This window comes from Phocoena sinus, chromosome 20 (assembly GCF_008692025.1).
Source record: "Phocoena sinus isolate mPhoSin1 chromosome 20, mPhoSin1.pri, whole genome shotgun sequence".
NCBI lineage: Eukaryota > Metazoa > Chordata > Mammalia > Artiodactyla > Phocoenidae > Phocoena > Phocoena sinus.
In genome coordinates, this window is record NC_045782.1 from 41,315,751 (window position 1) to 41,339,972 (window position 24,222).

General features: G+C 52.2%; 1 protein-coding gene across 4 annotated transcripts; it reads right to left on the reverse strand.

Moving 5' to 3' along the window:
- Positions 1-5,027: 5,027 nt before the first annotated feature.
- On the reverse strand, positions 5,028-24,179 carry KIF18B (kinesin family member 18B). Of its 4 annotated transcripts, none has more exons than XM_032617682.1 (16): positions 24,061-24,179; positions 15,546-15,872; positions 14,813-14,970; positions 14,374-14,478; positions 14,056-14,166; positions 13,777-13,974; positions 13,299-13,475; positions 12,605-12,679; positions 12,354-12,454; positions 11,774-11,960; positions 11,284-11,411; positions 7,815-8,020; positions 7,035-7,560; positions 6,009-6,098; positions 5,466-5,542; positions 5,028-5,134 (listed from the first exon to the last, which is right to left on the reverse strand). In XM_032617682.1, the coding sequence occupies exons 2-16, from the start codon at positions 15,862-15,864 to the stop codon at positions 5,028-5,030; spliced, it is 2,565 nt and encodes an 854-aa protein (XP_032473573.1). In that variant the 5' UTR covers positions 15,865-15,872; positions 24,061-24,179. The 4 variants fall into 4 exon arrangements, with proteins under 4 accessions (XP_032473573.1, XP_032473572.1, XP_032473574.1 ...); XM_032617681.1 differs by having other exon boundaries at positions 23,917-24,175; XM_032617683.1 differs by lacking the exon at positions 24,061-24,179 and adding an exon at positions 16,606-16,654.
- Positions 24,180-24,222: the final 43 nt, after the last annotated feature.

Consider the following 24,222-nt stretch of genomic DNA (forward strand, 5'->3'; position numbering starts at 1 on the left):
GACTGACTTCGGGACCAGACGGCAGAATGCTGCGGGTCCCAAGAAGAGGATGCCTGGACACCCTTCCACACGGCCTTCGGCCAAGCTGCGCCCCAGTGCAAGCCGAGTTGGGGACAAGATGACCTCCCACTCCCTGTGCCCATCTTCTACGTCAGAACTTGCCAGGATGCCCTCCTGCCTACAAGGCCCAAGTTGATCCCAGGATAGATCAACACGTCACCCGACCTCAACCTGCACACAAGGTGCCCGGTGTTTTCCAAACCTGCCAGCCTCTAATTCAAGGGGCCCTTTTGTCCCTTGACTGCTGCCCACTGACTCCGCTTGTGCTCCTGCCACTCTCCCAGTGCTTGGCACAGCATGGTGGTCAGCAACAGTGAGTGGGATGGAGAGAACATGGATCTCTGACCAGTCCATCCACTCGGTGACCCATCTCTGAGGAAGGAGACTGGCCACTAGATGGCAGTGCTGAGCTGACCAGGTCCGAGTGGCCTGGTGGACATAGCCCTTTGGAGGCAGGAAGAAAGTTGGTCTCACAGCTCTAGGCAGGCTTTCTAAAACCCAAATGTGCATCACTTAGAGGGCTCACTAGAATTGCCTCTGACTGCTATGGCAGTGCCGTCTAGGTGAGAGAGCAAGGCCATGGCCACTCAATAGCTGTATGATCTTGGATGACTCAGGAACCTTCTCGGAGTCTCCATTTCCCCATCTGTAAAATGAGGTCTAGACATACTTACTTCCAAGGTAGTTGTGAGATAAAAATCAGTGACAGCCGGACACAGCAGGTGCTCGACAAATCCTAGCTTCCGTTTAATAACACCTACCAGGTGCTTTACCTATTTCCATGTTAGCGCATCTGTGATGGGGTGGACCCGGGGGGCTGGGAGCTGGGTCTTCCAGGGGAGCGGCCATGTCCTGTTGACTCCATTGGGGTTGGGACAGGGACAGCATGTGGGCAGGCCCCCCCCTGCAAAGGGCAGTTACCTGGCAGTGTGGACAGGATGTGGGGAGGGGGGCAGCACCCTTTGCCCCCAGATCACTAGTTGTTTGTGGCTTTGGGTCTCCCAGGGAACATGTGAGAGTTATGTCCCCCTGTTCTGGGGGAGACTCAGAGTACAGGCTGTCTCCCAGGCTGCTTGCTCTCCTCCCTGACTCCCACAGTGGGCTCTGTCGCTCCATCCTTGCCCTTCCCCAACCCTTGTGGGCTTGAGACCCACAGCTCCATTGGCTTGAGGACCTCTTGGTGTGTCAGCATCTCCCATGGGTGCGAGTATCTTCTGCACTTTAGCCTGAGGCTTCCCAAGGACAAGGCCCCCTGAAGATGGGGTCCTCCCAATGCTAGACCTATGTTTTCCCATCAGACTGGGATGCACCTAAGGGTAGGGTCTGTCTCCCCCTTCAGACTCAGGCACCCACAGGACAGGAGCCGCCCTTTCCCCTTGGATGGGAGCCACCTAATGGGAGAACCCATGGTTCACTGTCAGCTGGGAGCTCCCTGAGGGCAGGGGTCTTCCCTTTCTGTTGGAGGATGGTTGGAGGATGGCTGCCTCGAGCCAGGGATGGTTCCTTCTCCGATCCTGAGCCTGTGTCCAGTCCAGCTCTGTCGGTTAGAAGCGCCCAACTCCTGTGGCTGCAGGCGGGTTCCTGGCTGAACCCTTGGACTCCTTCTCCTTCTCTTCCCCGGCCCCTCAGCCGTTGGAGGCATCAGCTCATTCACCTTCACAGACCCAGGGGCCAGGCTGCTGTGTTGGGGTTAATAAGCTCGGGCCCTTGCTCTACTCCTGCCTCCCCACCCAGCCAGGGGCCACTCAAGCCTGCCCCCAGCCTCTAACCCTGAGACCAGCTCTTTAATTGCTTTCCTTGGTCTGCTCTGCTCCCTGCTCCCTTCCGTCTCCCTGCCTGACTGTGTCCCTTTGGGAGGGTGAGAGGCGGGGACCAGATGTGTCCCTGGAGGGAGGAGAGGGCTGACCGGTGGCCTGTTATTTCCAATCCAGTGATCCTTCAAATGGGCAGGATGAGCCGGGGGTAGGGCTGCGGGTGAGCCCAGGGGAGCTCTGGGGTGAGCTAGAAAACACAGCCATGGTCTCCAGGCTCTTGGGTATGACTCTGGTCCCTTCCTCCACCCACAAACTCCATCCCAAGACTTTCTAGGTCCCTATTCACAAAAGAACTGTGGAGAAGGGGAAGACAGCCAGAAACTAGACTCTGTCTGGGAAGCAGGATCCCCCAAACCTAGCCAAGAGCCAAAGAGACATTCTGGGGGAAACTGGAGGCAGATGAGCAAGGATCTGGGAGGCAGGATGCCTGAGTTAGCAGCTGCCGAGGAGGAAGGATCCCCATGGGGTGACGATGTCCCCTGTGGGTGCCAAGCCGATGGCTGGCAGTGGGAGGACCCAGTGGAAAAAGCCCAGTCCCTGCCTCTTGACACATCCTAACACTGACGGAGGTTTGGGTTTACACTCAGGTGACAAGGACTCCATCCTGACTCTGTGTGTGAAGGGACCATGTCTTGTTCTGTGTCTGCAGCTCCTGGCACTGAGCCTGATTCTCTGAACTGGGCAGGAATTTGTGCCCCGGGGGTGGGGCCCAGACCTGAGCTTCGGGGCCTGGAGTGGGTGCAAAGAGCCTGGGAAGAGAGGATGTCTAAACTCCCTGAAGTAGAGGGAGGGGCTCTGCGTAGGCCCTCAAGGCGGAAGAGGCAGGCTGAAGCCGGGAGGGGGAACCTAGGGCAGTGGACGGGGGAGCCGACTATTGCCGCCTCTGGCGGATGACTGTATTTGAGAACAATCCAATCTCAGAGCCTCATCGCTGCCCACGGAGGTCAGCTGGGAGCCGGCCGTCAGCTCGCTGCCCCCCTCAGCCCCTGCCGACTCCCTGGGCCAGCCAGGCTGCCTCCTCGTGAGCGGCCCATCTCAGCCCAACCTCCCGTGATTGAGGGCAGGAGCCACATGTGCTTAACTCCATTGGCAGAATCTTTGTACATTTAATTGGTCACCCGAGAGCACATTTTGCACCACGGAGCCACAAATGTTTGCTGAGCGAACGGTCAGCTGCAGAACATCCTTGTCAAGAGTGACCTCTTCCCCTTGCAAGCTGCCCCCAGCCCTCGTGCAACGGAGCCTGTTGGGCGAAGCTTGCCCTCCTGGCCCTGGTTACCAGCCACCTTGCCCTGTGCCTGCTGCCTCTGCGCTTGCAGGGGTGATGGTGACGATCAAATGAGATAATAGTTGTGAGGGCCCCAGGAAATGAGGAACTTACGCAATTTGGATCCAACCAGCATGCGGCGAGGTCTCCTGAGGTCAAAGGCACCACACTAAACCGTTGGGGGCTACAGATGTGAGGCGGTGACTGCTTCTGTGGGGATCATGGTACACAGGGGAAGAAAACTCATGAAGACTAATTGGAGAGGAGGAAATTCCCGGCACGCGGAAAGAAATGATGTCTGTTCGCTTCTAGACAGAAGCAGCTTGGTGTCAGGTGTACGACCAGATCCTGGTCTGAGTCCTGGCGCTGCCACTTGCCGTCTAACTCCGGGCACATTTTGTTAACCTTTTTGTCTATTTCCTCATTATACCTCATAAGGTCGCGAAGTCGTGTGAGATGCCCGCAGCCGGTAGGGATGCGGCGCTCCCCTCTGCGCTCTCCACTCCTCCAAAAAGGCATGGAAACTGAGCGGGGAGGGGTGCCCCAGGTAGAGGGGGAGGTTGCTTGCCCAGAGCAGCAGAGGCCTCATTTGAAATTAGCGGCATTGTTTACACACTGCTCACGAAGGGCCAAATGCCTTTTACGTGTTTGTTTTCAGAAGCAATTTAAACACAGACTCCTGGAATTTTGGTTACGCCATTCGTTCATGCAGCCAGCCGCGTCTTCCTGGGGAAACGGAGGCAGGCTTGGGTTGAACTGTCACAATCCGAGTGAGTGGAGGGAAAGCCACGAACGGGGGTGGCGGGGAGCTTCCGGGGCTGCGGGAGGAAGACTGCAACGGGTTCCTGCAGGTGGAGGCTCAGCCTGGAGCCTTGCAAGACCTGGGGACCGCTAAGACGCTCTCTCTGACGACAGGACTCCTGGCAACCCACCACACGCAGGCTGTAGGAGGATGGACCAAGGCCTCCAGGGGTGATAGCTTCTTCACCTGCTAAGGAGCAGGGGCCCTTAGCAGAAGGTGGGGCTGCGGAGTCAGGGACAGGGCCCGCATGTAAGGCTGAAGGAGGAGGCAGAGGGGGCATGTTTTTTATACTCAGAAGTTTCTTGAAGAGGAGGAAGGGGTTGCTATCCTACCTAGGTGCACAGAGAGAAACACACATCAAGGATGGAGATGGTTTATTAATCATTATAATTAAAAAACTATATATATATATATATATATATATATATATATACATGCAGAACTGAAGGATCGGCGGATATAAACCCAAGTATTAACAGCTCTTATGTCTAGGTGGCAGCATTAAGGTTTACACTTCTTCTTACACTGAGCGTGTATCCTGTTTACAATAGGGTAAAAACGATAAACTCTCTTCATTTGGAAATCAAGGCGCCACCATCATCTGCATAATCGCCAGGACTGTGGCATGGGGTTGGGGCTCTTACTCCAGGCTGGGGGGATGGGGCTGAAGACGCCTTCCTCTCAAAGCCAGGAAGAGCCAAGCTGGGACTCCCTCATGCCCCCATCCCATGCCACCCCTCCTCAACCGCACAGTGTGCATCACTGTGCAGAGTCCTGTGTTAGATGGGGGGTGGGCAACAAAGCCCCCAAAAGCCACCTTCCTGCATGGAGGGTGTTATAAACTAGGGGGGAATGATGGCAGCACCCTTTAAAATAGCAACACGTTAAAACTCACAAATGAATAAATACACGCTGAGAAGCTGAGTGTAACAAGAGATTAATAAAGAGGGCGAGCTGCAGAATGAATGTCTGGGGGAGGACTGTTAATAAAGGAAGAGGGTGTTGGCATTAATTGCTCCGAGCCAAGGAAGGCAGGTCAGGGCTCCTGGTTTAGGCGGCTCCAGGGACCAACGGGGGCCGGCGGTCAGGACACCTTGGCGGAGCAGCTCCCAGCTGACAGTGCTCTCCCAACCCTCAACAGTTCCTTCTGGTTCCTCTGGTTGCCAGGGGAGTGGAGACTGGAGGGGGGCTCTGCAGGCCAGTTAGATGAGGGGAGGCAGGGAGGAAGGAGAAAAGTGAGGCTGTATCCCACCATTCCCTTCCCCCACCCCATCCCCCATTTCTCTCACCAGGGTCCCTGAGATGCTCGGAAGTACCCCATGCCCTCCTCTCGCCTGTCTCCGCCTACATTTTTTTTGGCAGCTTGCGAGGTCTTACTTCCCTGACCAGGGATTGAACCTGGGCCACCGCAGTGAACGCACCGAGTCTTAACCACTGGACCGCCAGGGAATTCCCTCCTCCTACTTCTTGTCCCCATCTGCCACTGTGACCCAGAGCATCCCAGCCCCCAAATACCAGTCACCTGGGATTGCCAGGGGCCCAGCTGACTTCTTCAAGGTGCTGCTGGGGAGGCGGGCGATGCGACTGTGGCCGCGGGAACTGCGGGAGGGAAGGAAGGAAGAAGGGAGGAAGGTCACCGCCAAGCCTCTGGACTACGGGGCGGGGGGTGGGGCGGGAGGGTAAGAGCTAGACACAGAGCCTTGGGAGCGGGGGGAGGCTGAGCAACAGTAGGAAGAACTTGGCCAAGGCCAGACCTGAGGGTGGGAGAGGCAGCAGAGGGGAGGGGAGCTGAGTGCCGTTTGGGAGGGAAGTAGAGGTGGGGGGTGGGTAGTCCTCTCCCTGGATTACCCAGTGAACACTGAATGTCCCCCTCGTGGAGAGAGGGTCCGTGGCCTTTAACAAAGGAGGGAGACATCTCTAATATAATCCTGTAATAGCAAGAGCCCAGGGAACCTCAGACAACCAGACGCTGGTCCTGCCAGAGGACCAGCTGTAGTTGGCCCAGGCGCCCGCTGCCCTGGTGACAGCTCCTTCTTTTCCTCCGCCCACACCTCCCCAGCCTCACCTCACAATGCGCCTCTTCTTGCGAACTGAGGTCCCGGGGAAGGAAGTTGCCGGCTTGGGGCCCTTCACGGTGAACAGGGGCCTGGATCCGCTGGGGAGGGAGGAGGATGAAGGTGGCACATCAGGAGGGAACCAGAAAAGAGTGCCAGCACCTCCCGCTCCGGCGGCCGGCTGGCGGGGCAGGGAGGTTAGACAAGGTGACCTCTGCGGTTTCTTCCTCCCAAGAGGTGGACTCCCCTCCCTGCCTCACTCGGCCTGGGCTGACAGCTGAGTGACAGGTCTGCTCTGGAAGAACATCCAGGTGTCAGTTTCTGGCGCGTCCGGGGAACTGGAGTTCAGACAGTTTCACCCTTCCACCTGCCTGGCTCTGAGCTTGTTACTGAGAGGGGGTTCGGGCTGTGGGAGAGGTGGGGGGAGCAGTGGGCAGCCTGCCACCCTCGGCCTCCCGAGTCCAGGTCAGTCTGCTGCTTGTTCGCGGCCTTGGACTGTCCTGAGCTGGTTGCTGCTCCCCGCTCCCTGCCATGCGGGCAGAAGCCGAGGGTGAGAGCATCTTCCCACTGAAAAATGCTGAATAAAGTTTTCTCAGGATCCCCTTCCCAGTTCCAGATGCTGGGCTGGAGGGTAAAGTCTGGGGTGGAAGTGGTAGAAACAGGTATTTCTCAGTGGGATACAGAACTCAGACCAGGCCCGAGTGATGCCAAGGAACAGAGTGGGCTGGGCACCCCATGTTAGTTCCTCCTCCCTGCTGACCCTCCCCATAGGGGGCGCCTGTGAGCTACTCATGTCACAAACCAGCACAGAGCTGGCGGCTTTGAAGTATAGATGGACAAGGCAGGGCCTGGAGAGAAGCGACGCCTCCAAAGAGACGGCTCGTTCTGCTCTCCTGGGCCTGGATGCTGGTCAGACCAAAGGGAAAGAGATGCAGCGTCCCAACTCCAAGAGCGTGCTGTCTTGCGTTCCCCTGGGCAGCACCTCTGTCCCTTGCTGACCCCTGACCCCCTGCTGGGAGGCCAGAAGGGAGACCCACCTGGGGATGAAGGGCTGATCCAGCCTGTTCAACTCCCGGGGGACACTGTCCCAGCCAATGCATTCGTGGAAGCCCAGCTTTGAGGGGGTCTCCTCGGAGAGATCAAAGGTGGCGTTGAGGTCCCGTGCAGGCAGGGCCAGAGGGGTAGAGCAGTTCTGCAGAGCGGAAGGGCCCAGGGGCACCCGGCTTTTGACGACTGTGGCTGGGCAGAAGTGAGGGGAATGGCAGGGGGAGGAGGCCCGTCCCCCCGTGGGGGTGATGGGCCCATACGGAAGCCGAGCCTCAGGCGGGGTCCCCCTCGTCAGGCAAGGCAAGAGGGACTGGCGCCGGCGCTTGGTCCCAGGCTTCGGGTCTGGGGGGCTGTCTGGCTCCAAGGGGCTCGGTCTCCTCCTTTTCTTCTCTGTGGGCCGTTGGGATGCCTGAGCTGAGGTGCGGTCAGGCCCGGGTGGGACGCCGAGAGCGTGTATGAGGCCATTCAGTTGCTTTGCCATGGTCCGGGTCACAGGGCCGGAGTATCCTGGAGACTCTGGGCAGAGAGGAGAGTGCTGAGGGGAGATCAGGGATTGGCCAGAAGGAAGGAGAATTTGTAGAATTTGGGGAGAGAGACACGGGACAGGCAGGAGCCCCTGACTCCTCGGGTCTGCGTGACCCCTGGGGCCTCTCTGTGCAGAAGTCCATGATCCTAGGGGTCCAGTCTCTGACCGAACTATAACCCTGCACCTGGGGCCCCAGCCACCCCTTGGCACCAGAAGACAGAGGCCGAGCAGGGCTGAGACTCACTTGACTCTGAACGTAGCTCCTGAGCCAGAGGTGACCCCTTGGCCGGGTCAGGCTCCCCGGTGGCCTCTGCTCCAGGCTCAGTGTTTTCCTCTTGTACCAGCTGCTGCAGCATCTCGAATTCTGCGATCATGTCAGGGGTCAGGAGGTTGGCTGCTTGGAGCAGGGAATACTGGCGCTGGGCCAGGCACAACACCCTCAGAGCCAACCTGGAACAGAGAGAAGGGGATCCCCACTCCACCTCAGACCTGCCTGGAGGACCCAGCCCCAGGGCTCCAGGTGTAGTGAGCAGCACACGTGCACTGGCCCTCCAGGACTGCCTGGCCGGCCTCATCACCCTTCCAGCCGTGCTAAAGACCAAGGCTGGCGGAGATGACCCCGGTAATGGTGGGCGGCTTCACCCACTAAACATGTCCCCTGACAAAGACAGTACTTGGGAAGTAGGGAAAGGGCACTAAGTGGCCTTGGACTCGGAAGGTCTGAGTTTCCTCTGAGCTCTGCCACCTACAAGTGCTGTGATCTTAAGTCCATTTCCCAGAGGGGCAATGGGAGGTAGCAGAGAAGAGCCAGGCTCAAGTCAGACTAACAGCTCAAAACCCGGCTCCAACACATCCCAGCTGCGTGACCTCGGATCACCTCTTACCCTCAGTGTCTGCATCCCTAAAATGAGGTCAACGCACGCAGCCACCTCACAGGGTTGCCGGGGAGATGAAATAGGTTATATTATTTAAAAAATTGTTGGCGGCGCCCGGCAGATTGCAGAATCCTAGTTCCCTGACCAGGGATTGAACCCGGGCCCTCAGTAATGAAAGCACAGAGTCTCAACCACTGGATTGCCAGGGAATTCCCCAAATGGGTTATCTTAGATATAAAGTGTTTAAAGAGTACTTGGTACATACCCAGCACTATAGTTAACTGTTGTTTTCTCTAATAGTAATAATAGTAATGCCATCTACCTTGTTAGGATAATAAGAGATTAAATAATGTTGATCTTGGCTCCGAGGAGACCCTCAAAAATGCATTCAGTCCGCTCTTTCTATTTAGTGATTGCGATGCTGAAAGAGTATGTGTGTATTAACACACACTTCACATGCACGGAGGGGCTATTTAAAGAAAATTATGAAGGACTCCCCTTGTGGCGCAGTGGTTAAGAATCTGCCTGCCAGTGCAGGGGACACGGGTTTGATCCCTGGTCTGGGAAGATCCCACATGCCGCAGAGCAACTAAGCCCATGCGCCACAACTACTGAGCCTGTGCTCTAGAGCCTGCGAGCCACAACTATTGAGTCCGCGTGCCACAACTACTGAAGCTCGCGTGCCTAGAGCCCGTGCTCCGCAACAAGAGAAGCCACCGCAATGAGAAGCCCGCGCACCGCAATGAAGAGTAGCCCTCGGGCTTCCCTGGTGGCGCAGTGGTTGAGAATCCACCTGCCGATGCAGGGGACACGGGTTCGTGCCCCGGTCCGGGAAGATCCCACATGCCGTGGAGCGGCTGGGCCCGTGAGCCATGGCCGCTGAGCCTGCGCGTCCGGAGCCTGTGCTCCGCAACGGGAGAGGCCACGGCAGTGAGAGGCTCGCGTACCGCAAAAAAAAAAAAAAAAAAAAAAAAAATTGTAGCCCCCGCCCGCCGCAACTAGAGAAAGCCCGCGCGCAGCAACAAAGACCCAATGCTGCCAAAAATAAACAAATAAATAAATTTATTTTTTAAAATATATATGTAAAAAATAAAATAAAGGAAATTACGAGGGTAATGTGATTATTGATGTTGTAAATTTAGATTCTAAGAAAGCAAATTTTCCTTCTGTGAGGCACACCCATGATAAAAGGATAAACAGTTATCTCGGTGGGGATTATTCATGGCCAGTCATTTATCCCTGGGTAGCATTTACCTGCCTGGACATCTCTGAGGGATGTCCTCAGTGTGTGCTCAGGGAACACAAACTCATTTTATAAAGCAGCCTCAAGGCCTTTTTGAAAGAAGGCAGGATATAAATTAAAAAGGACACAGCAGAAACTCATTCTATATCTGCCTGAGCCACACATTATATGAAAATTGGAGAGAGAAAAGTGGGAGTCTGGGGAGAAAGCCACTGGCCTGGATGTCAGATGACCCATGTCTGGCCCCGTCCCTCTTGCCGTGTAGCCCCCGTCAGTCTATATCATGGGTTTTCAATTCAGGTTTCAAGAAACCCATCAGAGAACATTTTTAATAGAACAGCTCTGCTTTATCTGTTCTACATATTAGACCTCAGCATAAGATTTCATTTGAAGACAGGGCTTTGCCGCTAAAAAAAAATTCCGAAAAACCACTGAACTGGAAAATCTAAGATCTACTCAGGGCCCTGGCGGTCTAAGATTCTAAACTCTAAGGCCAAAGCAAAATTATTTTCGATGATCTGGTTGTTAGGTTGTTTTCAAGCATGGAGAAGATCTAGAATGTTCTGCAGCCCCTGACACTTGGGGTCTTCCATCACAGTTTATTAGTATCTATAATTAACTCTAAGAAGTAAGGAAAACAAGGACCATGATGCCCAAATCGTAGCCAAGGTTGAAGCAACTTGTCAGAAACCGCAAAATCAGAGGCAAAGCAGAAATGAGAACCCTGGTGTCCTAGCAACGCGGGACTCCAGGCAGAGAGACCCTGAGTCATCAGTGGGAGTCCATGGTCGCTCCCTGGGGGCCAAGGGGACATCCCGCCAGTGCATCCCTGCCACTCCAGGGCCCCGGGGTGTCGGCAGCAGGAGACAGATAATGAGCCGCTGATTATTCAGGCTGCAGCATTTTTTGCTGAGTCCGGGAACAGGCACTCCCCAACAAGAAATAAAATTAAACAGGCCCTTCTGTCCGGAAGCTTTAAATACACTGCTTAGCGTGAAGCGTGCTGGGGAGGGAGGTGTAGGGTTGGCAGCAGCAAAGCTAAGTGGCAGGGGATTTATGTTCTGGGGGCCAAGGAAGAAGATACTAGCTGCACCTCTCTATTAAGCACGGAAAGAATGGTCCAAAAGCCATTTCTCTTTGGGTTTGTATTTACTTCAGAGGAGAGGAGCAGCAGTCAATCTGTTGATGAAGACACACGACGAACACCTGACTCAGGAAAGCTGTCCCTTGCTCAGCTGCTGGCAGCTGTCTCCTTGCTGAGCACAGGCAGCTTGGCCCTCAGACTGGAGAGCAAAGCACTAGCCCAGGCAGCCCTGCCCTAGCTCGGTGTTTGCCAGCTGTCTGGATGGAATTCGGTGTTTTGCTTCCCTCCTGTTGGGCTGCCAGCTACACGGAGTAATAGAGAGGATGCTACATAAACAGAGTAGGTGATAATATCAAATTGTTGACAGCAGGTAAGGGACAATATTCATGAGAAAAGACTTGCCTCTTTAACTAGAGCAGAAACAGAGCTTTTGTGATGTGCTTAGCGCCAACTCCCACCCCAGGAGGCCTGGAACCCATCACCTCCCGCCTTGGAGCAAGAAGATACCTACTGCTTAGAACGGTCGCTGCCCAGGTTCTGTGGTGGGAGGTGGTCCACAACTGGCTTGGGCTGCAGGGTCAGGTCAGGGGAGCCGGGCAATGGGTGTCTGAGGTTCTGTGCTGGCACCTGGATTGGAACCTAGAGAGGAAGGGAGTCACAGGTCAAGGGCCCAGGACGGCCTCCCTCACTTTACGTGAGCAGCTCCTACAACCCATCCCTCCTCCAAGAGTGGGAATGACAGCTCCTGGAACGACCAGGTCCTGGTAGTGCCTTTTTCTCTCCCGGTCCCCGTGCTCCTTCCCTGCTCCCCTTCTGTTAACACTCAGCCTCCCCACTTCCAGACACACAGGATCTGACAGACTAGTTCTTCCTGCGCAGGATATGAAAGCCTCCTAATGACTGAGGTGTAAGACATCCAGGTAGAGAAGCTGGGACTGAAGGGACCCTGTGAGTTGGCGGTGGGGCATTTCTTTCAATATTGCACCAGCTCCAAGTCTTACCTCCTCAGCCGGTCCTTCATCCTTGTCCTCTGGGAGCTGCTCCCTTTCTGAAGAGTTCCCTTCCACGACCTTCTCCACCTGGGCCTCTGTCCCCAGGCTCTCCTCTTGAAGGACTGCCGACCCTGGGCGTAGCTCTGGGGTGCAGGACTGGCTGGGGAGGCGGGATGGCGAGGGGCAGCTGGGAAGGCTAAGGCGGAAAGGAGAGGTTTGAAAGGCGGGAAGCGGGGGCAGGTGGGAAAATCAGGGAGGCGGCAGGGTCTCTGTGGCTCCAGGTCCATAAGGGGTGGATGCTTGGGTAATAAGAGGGCAGTAGCTGAGCGTGGGAGAAGGAGTCAGGGATTTTCTGGTTTAGGAAACAATGACACCCGCCCCTTAAATGCACCTTCTTTTGAAGAGTAGATGCTGCTTATATAGGTTGGGGTGTGATTTACTCCTTTGACATAGACCATTCTAGGTGACAGTCAGTGTGCCGGGCAGTGAGTAGGAACCCCTAACCCCAGATGCCAGAACAGAAGCGAGGAGTCCTAGCCCTGCAGAAGCTGGAGAAAGGATGGGGGCAGGTAGGGGCGGCAGAACTCACGGTTGATGTGGAGCGTCCGCTTTGGGGGGCTGCGAGGAGTCCTGCTGCGGGGCCTGGGCTCCTGCCTCGTACACTCGGAGCTTCTCCCTCAGGGCGGCCACCTGGAACGAAGCAGCCCAGCCCCTCAGAGCGCCGGGTGAGCACAGGAGGCAGGGGGCAGGCAGAGCGCCCTGGCCGCGCGCCGGCGGTCCCGTCCTGCCCCCGAGCCGGGCGCCCTGCCTCCCGGCCAAGCTCCCGGGGCGGCTCCTCACCTCAGCCTGGAGCTGCTGGCAGGTGCTGGCGTACTGGCTGATGGGACAGTCCAGGCTGATCACGTTGCTCTTCAGCTGAGATGGGGGCACAGGGGAGGGATCTGTTTGTTCATTCAAAGCAGCTTTCGGCAACCACTTCCGGCGGCCAGACGCAGCGCTAGGCACACCTCACTCACATTCCCGAGACGCACCCTCACGACTGAGGGAACCGGGAGGCCAGTGGCTCTCCTAGCACAGCAAGAGGAGAGCTTGCCTTTGAACCCGAGACCCCGGCTCCCTGACTGATATGCTCTCTGCAGGCCAGGGGCTCTGCCGCAGCGGCTCCTGGAGCACCGGGGCTCCCTGGAGGAGGCGGGGGGAAACCGGGCAACTCTGCTTTTATTTGTGTTGTATGTTGTTTTGCCAAAAATATGGGCCTGCTGCTAAAAACAAGTCTGACAAAGATCACTGGCTGATACTCGGCCACTCCCTTCTGTTGCCTCCCTCTTGAGAAGATTCTGCCTCAATCATCCCAGTGCTGTGTTATTTTAAGGACGAGGACTATGTCACTTCTTCCCTCGGCCTTGCGGGAACGCTTGCTCCAGGTACCAGAGGAGGCCAGTGGGTCCTTTCCCCTCCTCTTCCCAGGCTGGGGGCTCCCCCGACACCCCTCCACCCCCACTCCAGGGTGGTGGCCCTCCCAGCTGGCACGCACCGAGAGTTTGATCTCCTTGGCCCGGTTGGCATACTTGAGGGTGTTGTAAGTGTCCTCGTAGGCCAGGGTGGAGGGGCTGATGGCGGCGATCATCACCGTGCGGCAGCTGCCCCCGATGGAGTCCTTGAGCAGGCGGGTCAGCTTGCTGTCCCGGTAGGGCACGTGAGACTTGCGGCCCTGGGGACAGTGGGTGGGCGTGGAGTGAGTGTCTGGACTACACAGACCCAGGCTAGACTCGGTAGCCTTTGCTTTTTGTTTGTTTGTTTGTTTTGTTGACCCCGCTGCTGGGCTTACAGGACCTTAGTTCTCTGACCAGGGATTGAACCCGGGCCGCTGGAGTGAAAGCACCGAGTCCTAACCACTGGACCACCAGGAAATTTAGACTTGATAGGTTTCGGCCCAGGGCTGGAGGGAGGGACCCTTGGCTTGGGCACTGGGTCGCTGTCCCGGGGAGGAGCCTGGCTCCGTGCAGCTTTACCTTTGCGTCGGCCAGGGCGTTGAGGACGTTGATGAGGGCCAGCAGGGAGCGGTTGATGTTGGCTCCCTCCCGCAGCCGCTCCCCCTTGGCGTGGGTGCTGGACGCCCGCTCCGAGCCAGCCAGGTCAATCAGGCTCATCTTGGCCACCCGAAGGGCCTGGGTCAGACCTGGGATCCGGTCCTGCTGCTTCACGAAGATCTGGGGGCAGATGGCAGGGGTGAGGGGGAACTGGGCACCAGGAGCTCCAGCTTCAGGCCCTGGCCTGTGACCCCTCCTCACCTGGAAGATGGCATGGGAGCGGGAGGACGTAGCGTTGACGTCAGTGGGGTGCTGCGTGCGGTTACGGTTCCCCCTGGTCAGCATCCCCAGCAGCTGCTCAGCTGAGGTCGGCTACAGATGAGATGTGCAGGAAGGGGGCTGTGGTCTCCCCAATGGGGACTTTTCCCCCAACAGAAGGGCTGCTCTTCAGGACCCATGTTACCCGCTTGCTATCACCACCACTGCCCCAGCAGGATCCAGGACATCCCCAAACTACCCGGTGAGGGGATCCCGGAGGACCAGTGGGGCTGCTCGTCCCACCTGAGCCCCGCCCCTTACCTGGTGGAAGGAAAGCCCTTGCACCACCACCCCCTTGTCGGGGTCCTCACGGATGGCAAGGGGCCCCTTGGGCTCCAGGAGGTCGTGGATCTGCTCGTTGTACACCTGAGGAGAAAGGAAGCCAGGGAGAGACCCGAGGGAGAGGCTGGTCAGGAAGCCTCTCCCCTAGGTGCTGGGGAGAGTGGAGTTGCTGGGTCAGGGAAGCATGAGACACGCCGTGGTGAGTGGCACTCTGCTGGATGATGTCACGTGATGAGTAGGACAGGCGGGGTCAGTTCACACGCAGTCTCTCTTGGAGCTGTGTCCACCCTCTGGGCCCCCGTCTGCCCACTCCCTACCACCCTCTCCCCGCTTCTGCTTACTCCACCCCACTGCCTCTTTAGGTGGTTGTGAGAATGAGAGATGGGGCCGCCCAGTCCTGGGGTGCAAACAGCCCTACCTCCTGGTAGCTGATGAGCACCTCGAGTCTCTTCTCCTCCCGGCAGGCCTCGAGCCTTCTGTACAGTTCCATGGTGGTCAGGTACATGATGCCAGGGTCCCCCTCTCTTCCCAGCATGGTGTGTGTCTTCCCGGCCCCGGTGGCCCCATAGGCAAACACTACAGAAGACAGAGTAGGGAGTAGGGTGGCGGCAGGGCCAGATCCACCTTCTCCAGGGGCTCCCCCAGTGCATTTCCATCCGGTCAGCCCTTCCCTTCTCCCCGAGCCCCTTTTCTTCCTTCCACATGCACGGTTCCACTGCTCCCTCCCACCCACCCACATCCCCTACGTTCACAGCTGTTGAGTTCTCCGTGTCCATTCCTGGTGCCCCTGTAGGCTTGTGGATTTGAGGGCAAAGGGGTCTCCACCATGAGTGGGAGCTTATCCCTTCCTCAGGGAAGCCTTCTCCAGCCTGGGTAGCTTCCTCTATGGAAGGCCCACAATTCTTTCCCTCATATCACTTATCTTGGTTTTTAGCCACACACTTGTGGGTGTGATTCTGTGATGTGTTTTCTCCCAGTTCTAGACTGCAAGCCTCACGAATACAGGAACGCTGTCTGCCTGATCTGCTATTGTATCCCGTGACCCAGCGGAGTGGTCCCCACACAGGAGAAGAATGAATGGGGGGCCCACAGAGAATGCACGGCCGGAGCCCTCCTCAACCAGTGCCCAGCAGAGGGGGAGACGGGCTCACCTGAGCAGTTGTAGCCCTGGAGGAAGCTGTCCAGGATGCTGTGGGTGGTGTGATGGAACACGTCCTGTTGGGTGGCCGCCTCACCAAAGACCCGGTCAAAGACAAACGTCAGGTCTTTGCCCTTCTTCTTGGGGCCATCATGCACACTGCCCCATTTCAGGCCAAGGAAGCCCCCATCAGGCTCCTCAGGGTCAAACACCAGCACCCGCTCATCCACCACCTGAATCACAGGCCGCCGCTGACTCTCCAACTCCCTCGGGGTGGGGGGCCGCACCCGCACCACAACCCGCACCATGCTGTTTTCCACTGCCATCACCATGGCAACACCTGGGCAGAGACATGATGGAGATGAGGACCAATCTGACCCGGGCCTGACCAGGTGCCCTCAGCCTAGCACTCAGGGGCCTTCTCCCACCTCCTCCTCAACAGCTCAGCTCCATTTTATACCTCAAGAGAATATCGATGCCAGCACCAATTATTGACAAATATCTTTCTCATCTGAAAGACCATCTTTGTCATATCCAATGACTGTATTTTTTTCAGAGGCCTATTCTGGGCTATTGTGTTCCACTAATCTGTCCAGTCCTGTGCCAGCACCACACTGTTTCCACTCCATTCCTTTACAGTTGCTTCTTATCTAGCAAGGCAAGACACCCCTCCCAGCCCCAGCTTTCTTTCTCATGATTCTCTTGGCTATTTTCAGTCATTTATTCTATTCGACTTTAAGAACATTTTATCAATTCCATCCCCATCCCAGAACCACCCCCCCCAAAAAAACTCTATTGGGATTACAATCGGAATTATATTAAATTTACATATCTATTTTATATGAAATGTTTTCATACAAGAATATGGCTATTACCTTTCTATTTGTTCATGTATTTTTTACATCTTCAGATAGTTTCTATAATTGTCCTTTTAATACAATTCTTAAGTACTTTATTGCTCTTATGAATGGAATACCTTCCCTATTTCCAGGTTATGCAGAAACATAATTGATTAAAAAAAAATTATTTATTTGGTTGCATTGGGTCTTAGTTGTGGCAGGCGGGCTCCTTACTTGGCTCCTTAGTTGTGGTATGCAAACTCTTAGTTACGGCACCCGTGTGGGATCTAGTTCCCGGACCAGGGATCGAATCCGGGCTCCCTGCATTGGGAACGTGGAGTCTTAACTGCTGCGCCACCAGGGAAGTCCTGAAACATGATTGATTTTTATATATTTGCCTTATACCCACCATCCTCAAACTCTCTTATTATTATTATTATTATTATTATTTGGCTGTGCCACGAGGCTTGTGGGATCTTAGTTCCCTGACCAGGGATTGAACATGGGCCCTCAGCAGTGAAAGTGTGTAGTCCTAACCACTGGACCACCAAGGAATTCCCTCAAACTCTCTTATTGACTTGAAGTGCTTTTTATTAGAGCTTATTGAGTTTTCTGAGTATACAATTATGTATCAGAAAATATTTGTTTTTACTTTTTCTTCTCCATACTTACACTAAATATTTCATATGTTGTCTACTGTATTCCCTAGAACTTCCAAAACAATGTTGAATGATAATAGGCATCCCTGTATTGTTTTTTTTTTTTTAATAAATTTATTTATTTTTGGCTGTGTTGGGTCTTTGTTGCTGCGCGTGGGCTTTCTCTAGTTGTAGAGAGCGAGGGGCTACCCTTTGCTGTGGTGCGTGGGCTTCTCACTGTCGTGGCTTCTCTTGTTGTGGAGCATGGGCTCTAGGCACGTGGGCTCAGTAGTTGTGGTTCACGGGCTTAGTCGCTCCGCGGCATGTGGGATCTTCCAGGACCAGGGCTCGAACCTGTCTCCCCTGCATTGGCAGGTGGATTCTTAACCACTGGGCCACCAGGGAAGTCCCCCACCCCGCAACTAATTTAAATGCCACATTTAACATAACTAAATTCTCATATAAACATGAACTTGTTTTGTGACTCTCCATTCTGATCTACTGAAATGTCTATCAGGGAAGTGCCCCCCCCCACTAATTTAAATGCCACACTTAACATAACTAAATTCTCATATAAACATGAACTTGTTTTGTGACTCTCCATTCTGATCTACTGAAATGTCTATCAGGGAAGTGCCCCCCCCCACTAATTTAAATGCCACACTTAACATAACTAAATTCTCATATAAACATGAACTTGTTTTGTGACTCTCCATTCTGATCTACTGAAATGTCTATTCCTTTTCCCGTAACTCGTAATTATTGTGGTTCTATAATATATCACCTTATTGTTCTTTTTCTTGGCTATTCTTGGGCATCTTGTCTTGTGCGTGATTCTAGAATCAGCTTATGAAGCCGATTCTATGAAAAATCCTGCTAAGATTTTAATTGGGATTATTTTGAATTTATAGATTAATATGAGAATTGGCATCTTTACTAGGAAGTCTTCCCATCTAGGAATATCGTATCTCTTTTCATTATTCACAACTTTATAATATTCGGTAAAATTTTATTGTTTTCCTCACATGAGCTTTGTACATTTCTTCATAGGTTTATTACCAGTTACTGTATAGTCTTTGTTATATTGTAAATAAGCTCTTTTTTTTTTTTTTTGCTGTACGCAGGCCTTCTACTGTTATGGCCTCTCCCGTTGCGGAGCACAGGCTCTGGACGCGCAGGCTCAGCGGCCATGGCTCACGGGCCCAGCCGCTCCGTGGCATGTGGGATCTTCCCAGACCGGGGCACGAACCCGTGTCCCCTGCATCGGCAGGCGGACTCTCAACCACTGCGCCACCAGGGAAGCCCAATAAGCTCTTTTTAAAATTACATTTTCTAATTCATTTTGACAGAACATAGGAAAGCTGCTGATTTCTGTATGCAGATCTTGTATCTGGCCACGTTGTTGAACACCCTTATTAGTTCTAATAGATTGTCATTGATTCTCTTAGGTTTTTCAATTAAATGATGATATAGTTTGCAAATAATAAATTACTTTCTATTTTTAGCTCTTCTATATTTAGTTCCCCACCCTCCACTACCCATTAGGAATGGGTGCTAAATTTTATCAAATGCTTTTTTGGCACTCGCTGAGATGATCACACAGTGTTTCTCCTTTAGTCTGTTAATGTAGAGGGTGACATGGATAGATTTCCTAATATTGCCCTGGTAGTAATCCCAAAAGCTTATTTACCTATTCTCTCTTGAATTCCCCTCAGACCTCTCTCTCCTTTCATTTCACCTTCAAGCCAGCCTACCAAAGGTAGAGATGGAATTTCTGCAATGCAGGAGTCACAGATATCCTGGAAAAGTTCAGCCCAAGTCTAGGGATATGTTAACAGGGGTAAGAAACAGGGGGCTGTTCCTGGGGGATAGGAATAGATGAATGCTTTCCTAGGAAAGATGAGGTCCCACTGATGGGTCACAATCACCAGGGTCATTCAGCAAAGAAACATGGGATTTCTACCTAAAACTCCAGCAAACAACTCATTTTTTCCTTGGGGAATGAGGCAGAATTGAGTTGACTTCAAACTCCCGTCCTTCACCCCCAAACTTCTTAATTTCTTCCCCACACAAAACAAAGGAGAGGTGTCAACCAATAATCGTCTTTTTACTTGTGTGTAATTAATTCTATTCCTGTCCCAGTAATCAACTCATCATAATAATAAACATAACAGGTAAGTGTCCACTCTGTCAGGGACTGTTCTAGGCGCCTTACACGTTTCACCTCCTTTCAACCCCATCATGACCCCACGTGATAGATACTATTATTATACTCATTTTTCAATGAGAAAATTGAGACAGAGAGGGTTAAGCAACTTGCCCGAGATCCCAGTGGTAGTAAGTGATGAATCCTGCTTCCAACCCGGGCAGTCTGACCATAGAGCCTGCTATACTGCCTTGGAATGACGTTATATATTACACCCTCATGATCACATTGTTGTAATAGTCCCTTATGTTTGTATAATAATTATAATCCCTTTTATGTAGCTAGCATTATGTATGCTGCAAACGCTTTCAGATAAATGGACTAGACCTAATTTTCAACACTCAGAATTCCTGTCTCCCATCCTCACATTCCCACCCCCACGGAACCTCACTCTTTTTTTTTTTTTGGCTGCGCCTCACAGCTTGCAGGATCCTAGTTCCCTGACCAAGTATTGAACCCCTCGGCCCTCGGCAGTGAAAGCATGGAGTCCTAACCACTGGACCGTCAGGGAATTCCCAGGAACCCCACTCTTGTGACCAGGAAAGTGAAGGCAGAGGGTGCCTGGTCCCACCATCTGAGTCTACACTGTATTAGCTGAGTTGGATCTACAGAGCAGCCTAACATTCAAAGCAGGAAGTTAAAAAGGGCACTGGCAGTGGAGTGCGCCTAACCTTTACAGTTCTCTCCTCTCCGCCTCCTGAGGACCAGTGAGGCCGACTGTTTGCCTAATGAGATGTTTTCCTTCTTCCCGAGGCAGTGCTGAGGGTGTGGGGTGGGAGGTGGGAAGCAGGTAGGGTGACACTTGGCATGGCCGCAGTTAGGACACCTGGGTCCTGGTCTCTGCTTTGCCTCTGACTGGTGGGGAGGTCTTTCCACCAGCCACACCACGTTGATGTCACATCATCTCCCTTCGAGAGCCAGAGAGAACAGCTACCAATCTGCTCCTGCCCCAGGGGGAAGGGAGATTAATGAGAGAACGTTTGTCAAGTTTGCTTTGATCCTCGGTTGGAAAGAGCTTTTCAGCCCAAAGTACAAGGGAGATGATTCTTTAATAAGATCTTCAGGGTTCTGAGCCAGCCACAGTCACGTCCTGTTTCTAACCTGGGGCAGCTCATTAAAACCCGGAGGCTAGTTCGCCGCTCCCAGGGAGCTGGGAGCTGAGGCTGGGAAGCCAAGATTCAGTTGTTTTCAGGGTAGCCTCCTCTGCCCATCCTCATAGGGACAGAGAGAACAAGCCCAAGATCCTCAGAAGCCCCTGGAGAAGAATTTTTGAGGACTTGAGGGGGGTCTGCCTGCAGACATTGGGAGCTCGGAAGGCAGGGAAAGTGCTTAGCCCTTGGGTGTTGTACTTTTATATAGCGGTTACTGTGGTCCCCTTCATTGCTCCTTCACAACGGTCATACACTGTGCTTCTTGTCCTTAAGCTCCAAGAGAGCAGGACCCTCTTCTGATATAGTCTGTGCACCCCAGATGCCTAGGAGCCAGATCCAGCATGCAGTAGATGCTGTATAATATTTGTCCTATGAATGAATAGAGGCCAGAGAAAAGCAGTCTGAAGCCAAAAGCCTAAAAATGACTACAATTATAGCTAACATTTATTGAGCACTTACTATGTGTCAGGCACTATGCTAAGTGCTTTACAAGTGTTTCATTTATCTTTCACAGCAATCTCATTCTGCAGTTATTGATACATTTGTTACGTCCCTACTCTGCAAAGGAAACTGAGGCTCAGGAAGGAAATCACCTCATGGATGGTAAGTAGCAAGGCCAGACCTTGACTTTGTTCTGTCATCAGAGGCGCTACTCTTCATCCTAGCCTGCTCTGCCTTCTACCTGGGCTTTTGCAGCTCTTAATCCCCCTCACCTTAGTACCCACAGAAAAACGTCCAAAGATGGCTGTTTCTTTCTATGGGTGGTAGCAAAGAGGAAGGAGCTGTGTTCTTTCGTTTTATAAATAGACAATCATAAGGCTGTAACTAATGATAGTTTTGTTTATTCCGTTCTAATCAATTTAATTTATTTTTCTTGTCTTACAGCTCTGGCTGGGACCTCGGGTACAATATTGAAAGCAGCAATAGTGAGCAATCTTGTCTCTTTCCTGTTTTCATTTTGCTCTTTGTTGGTTTAAGGAAATTTACCTCTATTTCTAGTTTACCATTGAAAAAAATCATAAATGGTTATTGAATGCTATTTCTGTACCTAATGGGATATGTTTTCTCCTTTAATCTGTAAATGTGTAAATTGTATTAATAGATCTTCTATTGTTAAACTATTCTCACATTCCTGGGATAAACCCAATTTAGTCATAATGCAGTTTTTAAAAATACAACACTGGCTTCTGATTGCTAGTATTTTATCTAAGAGTTTTACAACTACATTTATAAAAGAGATTGGCTTGAAACTTTCTTTGCCTCATTTTTGGTATCACAAAATAGACTGGGGACTTCCCTGGCGGTCCAGTGGTTAAGACTCTGAGCTTCCACTGCAGGAGACACAGGTTCGATCCATGGTCAGGGAACTAAGGTCCTGCTGCTGCGCGACACCCTGCCTCCCCCCAAAAAATAGACTGTAAATGTTTTCTTCCTTTCTTTCTTTTTTTTGGAAGAGTTTCTAGAAGATTAGAGTCAGTTCAATTGCCTGTATATTTTTGGTGGGTTTTTTTGATGTGTGTGAAGGTAGATTTTAAACTAATTAAATTTCTTCAATAGCCCTAGGTTTGTTCAAAATTTCCATAGCTTCTTTTTTTTTAAATTAATTTATTTTATTTATTTTTGGCTGTGTTGGGTCTTCATTGCTGCTTGTGGGCTTTCTCTAGTTGCGGTGACTGGGAGCTACTCTATTGTGGTGCGCGGGCTTCGCATTGCGGTGGCTTCTCCTGTTGTGGAGCACGGGCTCTAGGCACGAGGGCTTCAGTAGTTGTGGCACACGGGCTTAGTTGCTCTGTGGCATGTGGGACCTTCCCGGACCAGGGATCGAACCCGTGTCCGCTGCATTGGCAGGCGGATTCTTTAACCACTGCACCGCCAGGGAAATCCCTTCCATAGCTTCTTGAATCAGTTTAGGGAAGTTGTTTTTCCTAGAAAATTGCCCAAAAGCATCATCAAAAAGTTTCCATTGAAGTCTTTCTCTCTCTTTTACTCTTTCAGTAACCAAAGTTATGTCCCTATTTTCATTCCTAAGGTCATTTTTCCATGTTTCTTTTCTTTTTTTCTTAATCAACATTACCAGAGGTCTGGCTTTTTTATTAGTCTTTTCAAAGATACAGCTTTTGGCTAAGTTAATCATCTCTATTATATAGGAAACTTCTATTTCATTAATTTTTGCTCTTAACTTCTTTTATTTTCTACACTTTAATTCTGTTGTTCTGTTCTATCTTATTAAAATTGAATGTTTGCCTCACTTTCAGCTTGAAAAAATACATGTTCTAATATAAGCCTTTAAGACTATAAATTTCCCTCTTAAGTATTCTCTAACTGCATTCCCCACATTTTATAAATAGCATTGTCACTGTTTCATGCTAATTACATTTTAATTAGAATAATGATATCCTATTTGACTGAGTTATTTAAATGTTTTTTTTTTTTAAATCCAAATGTGGGTTTCTTTTTCTTTTATATTTTAAACTTAGTTGCTTGTGGAAATAGAATATGGTTGGTACAATACTCTGATAACTGTTTAGATTTGCTCTGTAGCCAGATAGAGATAATTTTTATTAAGACCTCTAAAAATATGCTACTGGCATACTTTTTTTTTAAAAAAAAGGTATAAAATGGAGCTGGGTTGGTTAACATAAAACCAACAAATTGAGACACTTTAAAATCTCTCTCTGATGGTGGGGGAATTCAATCATGAAATAGGCAGAGAAGGACTGGATACTTTGGTAGTTGTTTGAAGCATGGACTGTGTGACCGGAGAGGAAAAAGAATAGTGATAAGACTGGTGAAAGCAGTGTAACATCCATGAGAAGCTCATACAGAAAAATTTTGTGGATGTTCTCCTCTTAGCTAGGCTTAACTTCTCTGTTTCTTAACCTGTAAAATGTAAATATTAGTATCTATTCCATTGGGTTGTTGTGAGGATTAAATGAGTTAACTCAAACCTGGTAAGTGCTCAATAAATGTTAGCCATCATTATTAGAATTGATATTACAATACTAGCATTTCGCCCCCTACCAGACGAACCAACATCTGCAGTAAAATCCCCTATTTTCCTTGACACAGACCAGGCTTATCTTTCCCGTGTCACTTCAGTACCTTAAAGGGTCAAAGCTAAGAGGAAAGGCATCCTAGGAACAGTAGCAGAAGGCCTGGTTTTCCGTCATGCAGATTTTCTTTCACTCTTTCCTTTATTCAGTCAAATATTTACTGGGTGCCCCAGTAACTAAGTTACGGCCCCTGGCACAGCTCTGCAATCAGTTCTGCACAGATGTGCAGCGAGGGTCTTAGCTACTCCTTACAGATGTGCAGAGAGTCCCACGTCTCTAGCTCTAGTGCGCGGGAGGACCAAATTCGTCCTTACGTATGAGCAGGGGTACCTTTCCCAGAGCGGATGTACAGAGGGCTGGGCCCGGATGCAGACCTGAGGGCCCAGTCTAGGTCCTGTACAAATAAGCAGAGGGTCCCGATCTCCCGTGCAGGTATGGAAGGAAGGGCCTTCTCCCCGCACCTCCCCCCACCCTGTTCGGAAGGGGCCGCCCGGGACCTGATCGGTCTTCACGCTGCACCTCCGTGTCCCGCACAAAAGAGGCCGGGCTCCGGCTTCCGCCGCCGTCAGCAGCTGGGTCCGCCGGTCCAGACTTGAGCGCAGAAGACCGAGGGGCCGCCTCCGTCGTGGGCCAGCGCTTACCCTTCGTCGGTTCCGCGCCGCTGGTGTCGCCCCTCGCTGCCGGGTCCAGCCGCAGCAGACAGGAAACCCTGACCACCGGAGAGCGCCGCCCCTCCAGCACCCGACCGGCGCCAACCTCCGGCCCGCGCGGAGTGTTCAAATTAGCCGGGTCGGCTCATCGGC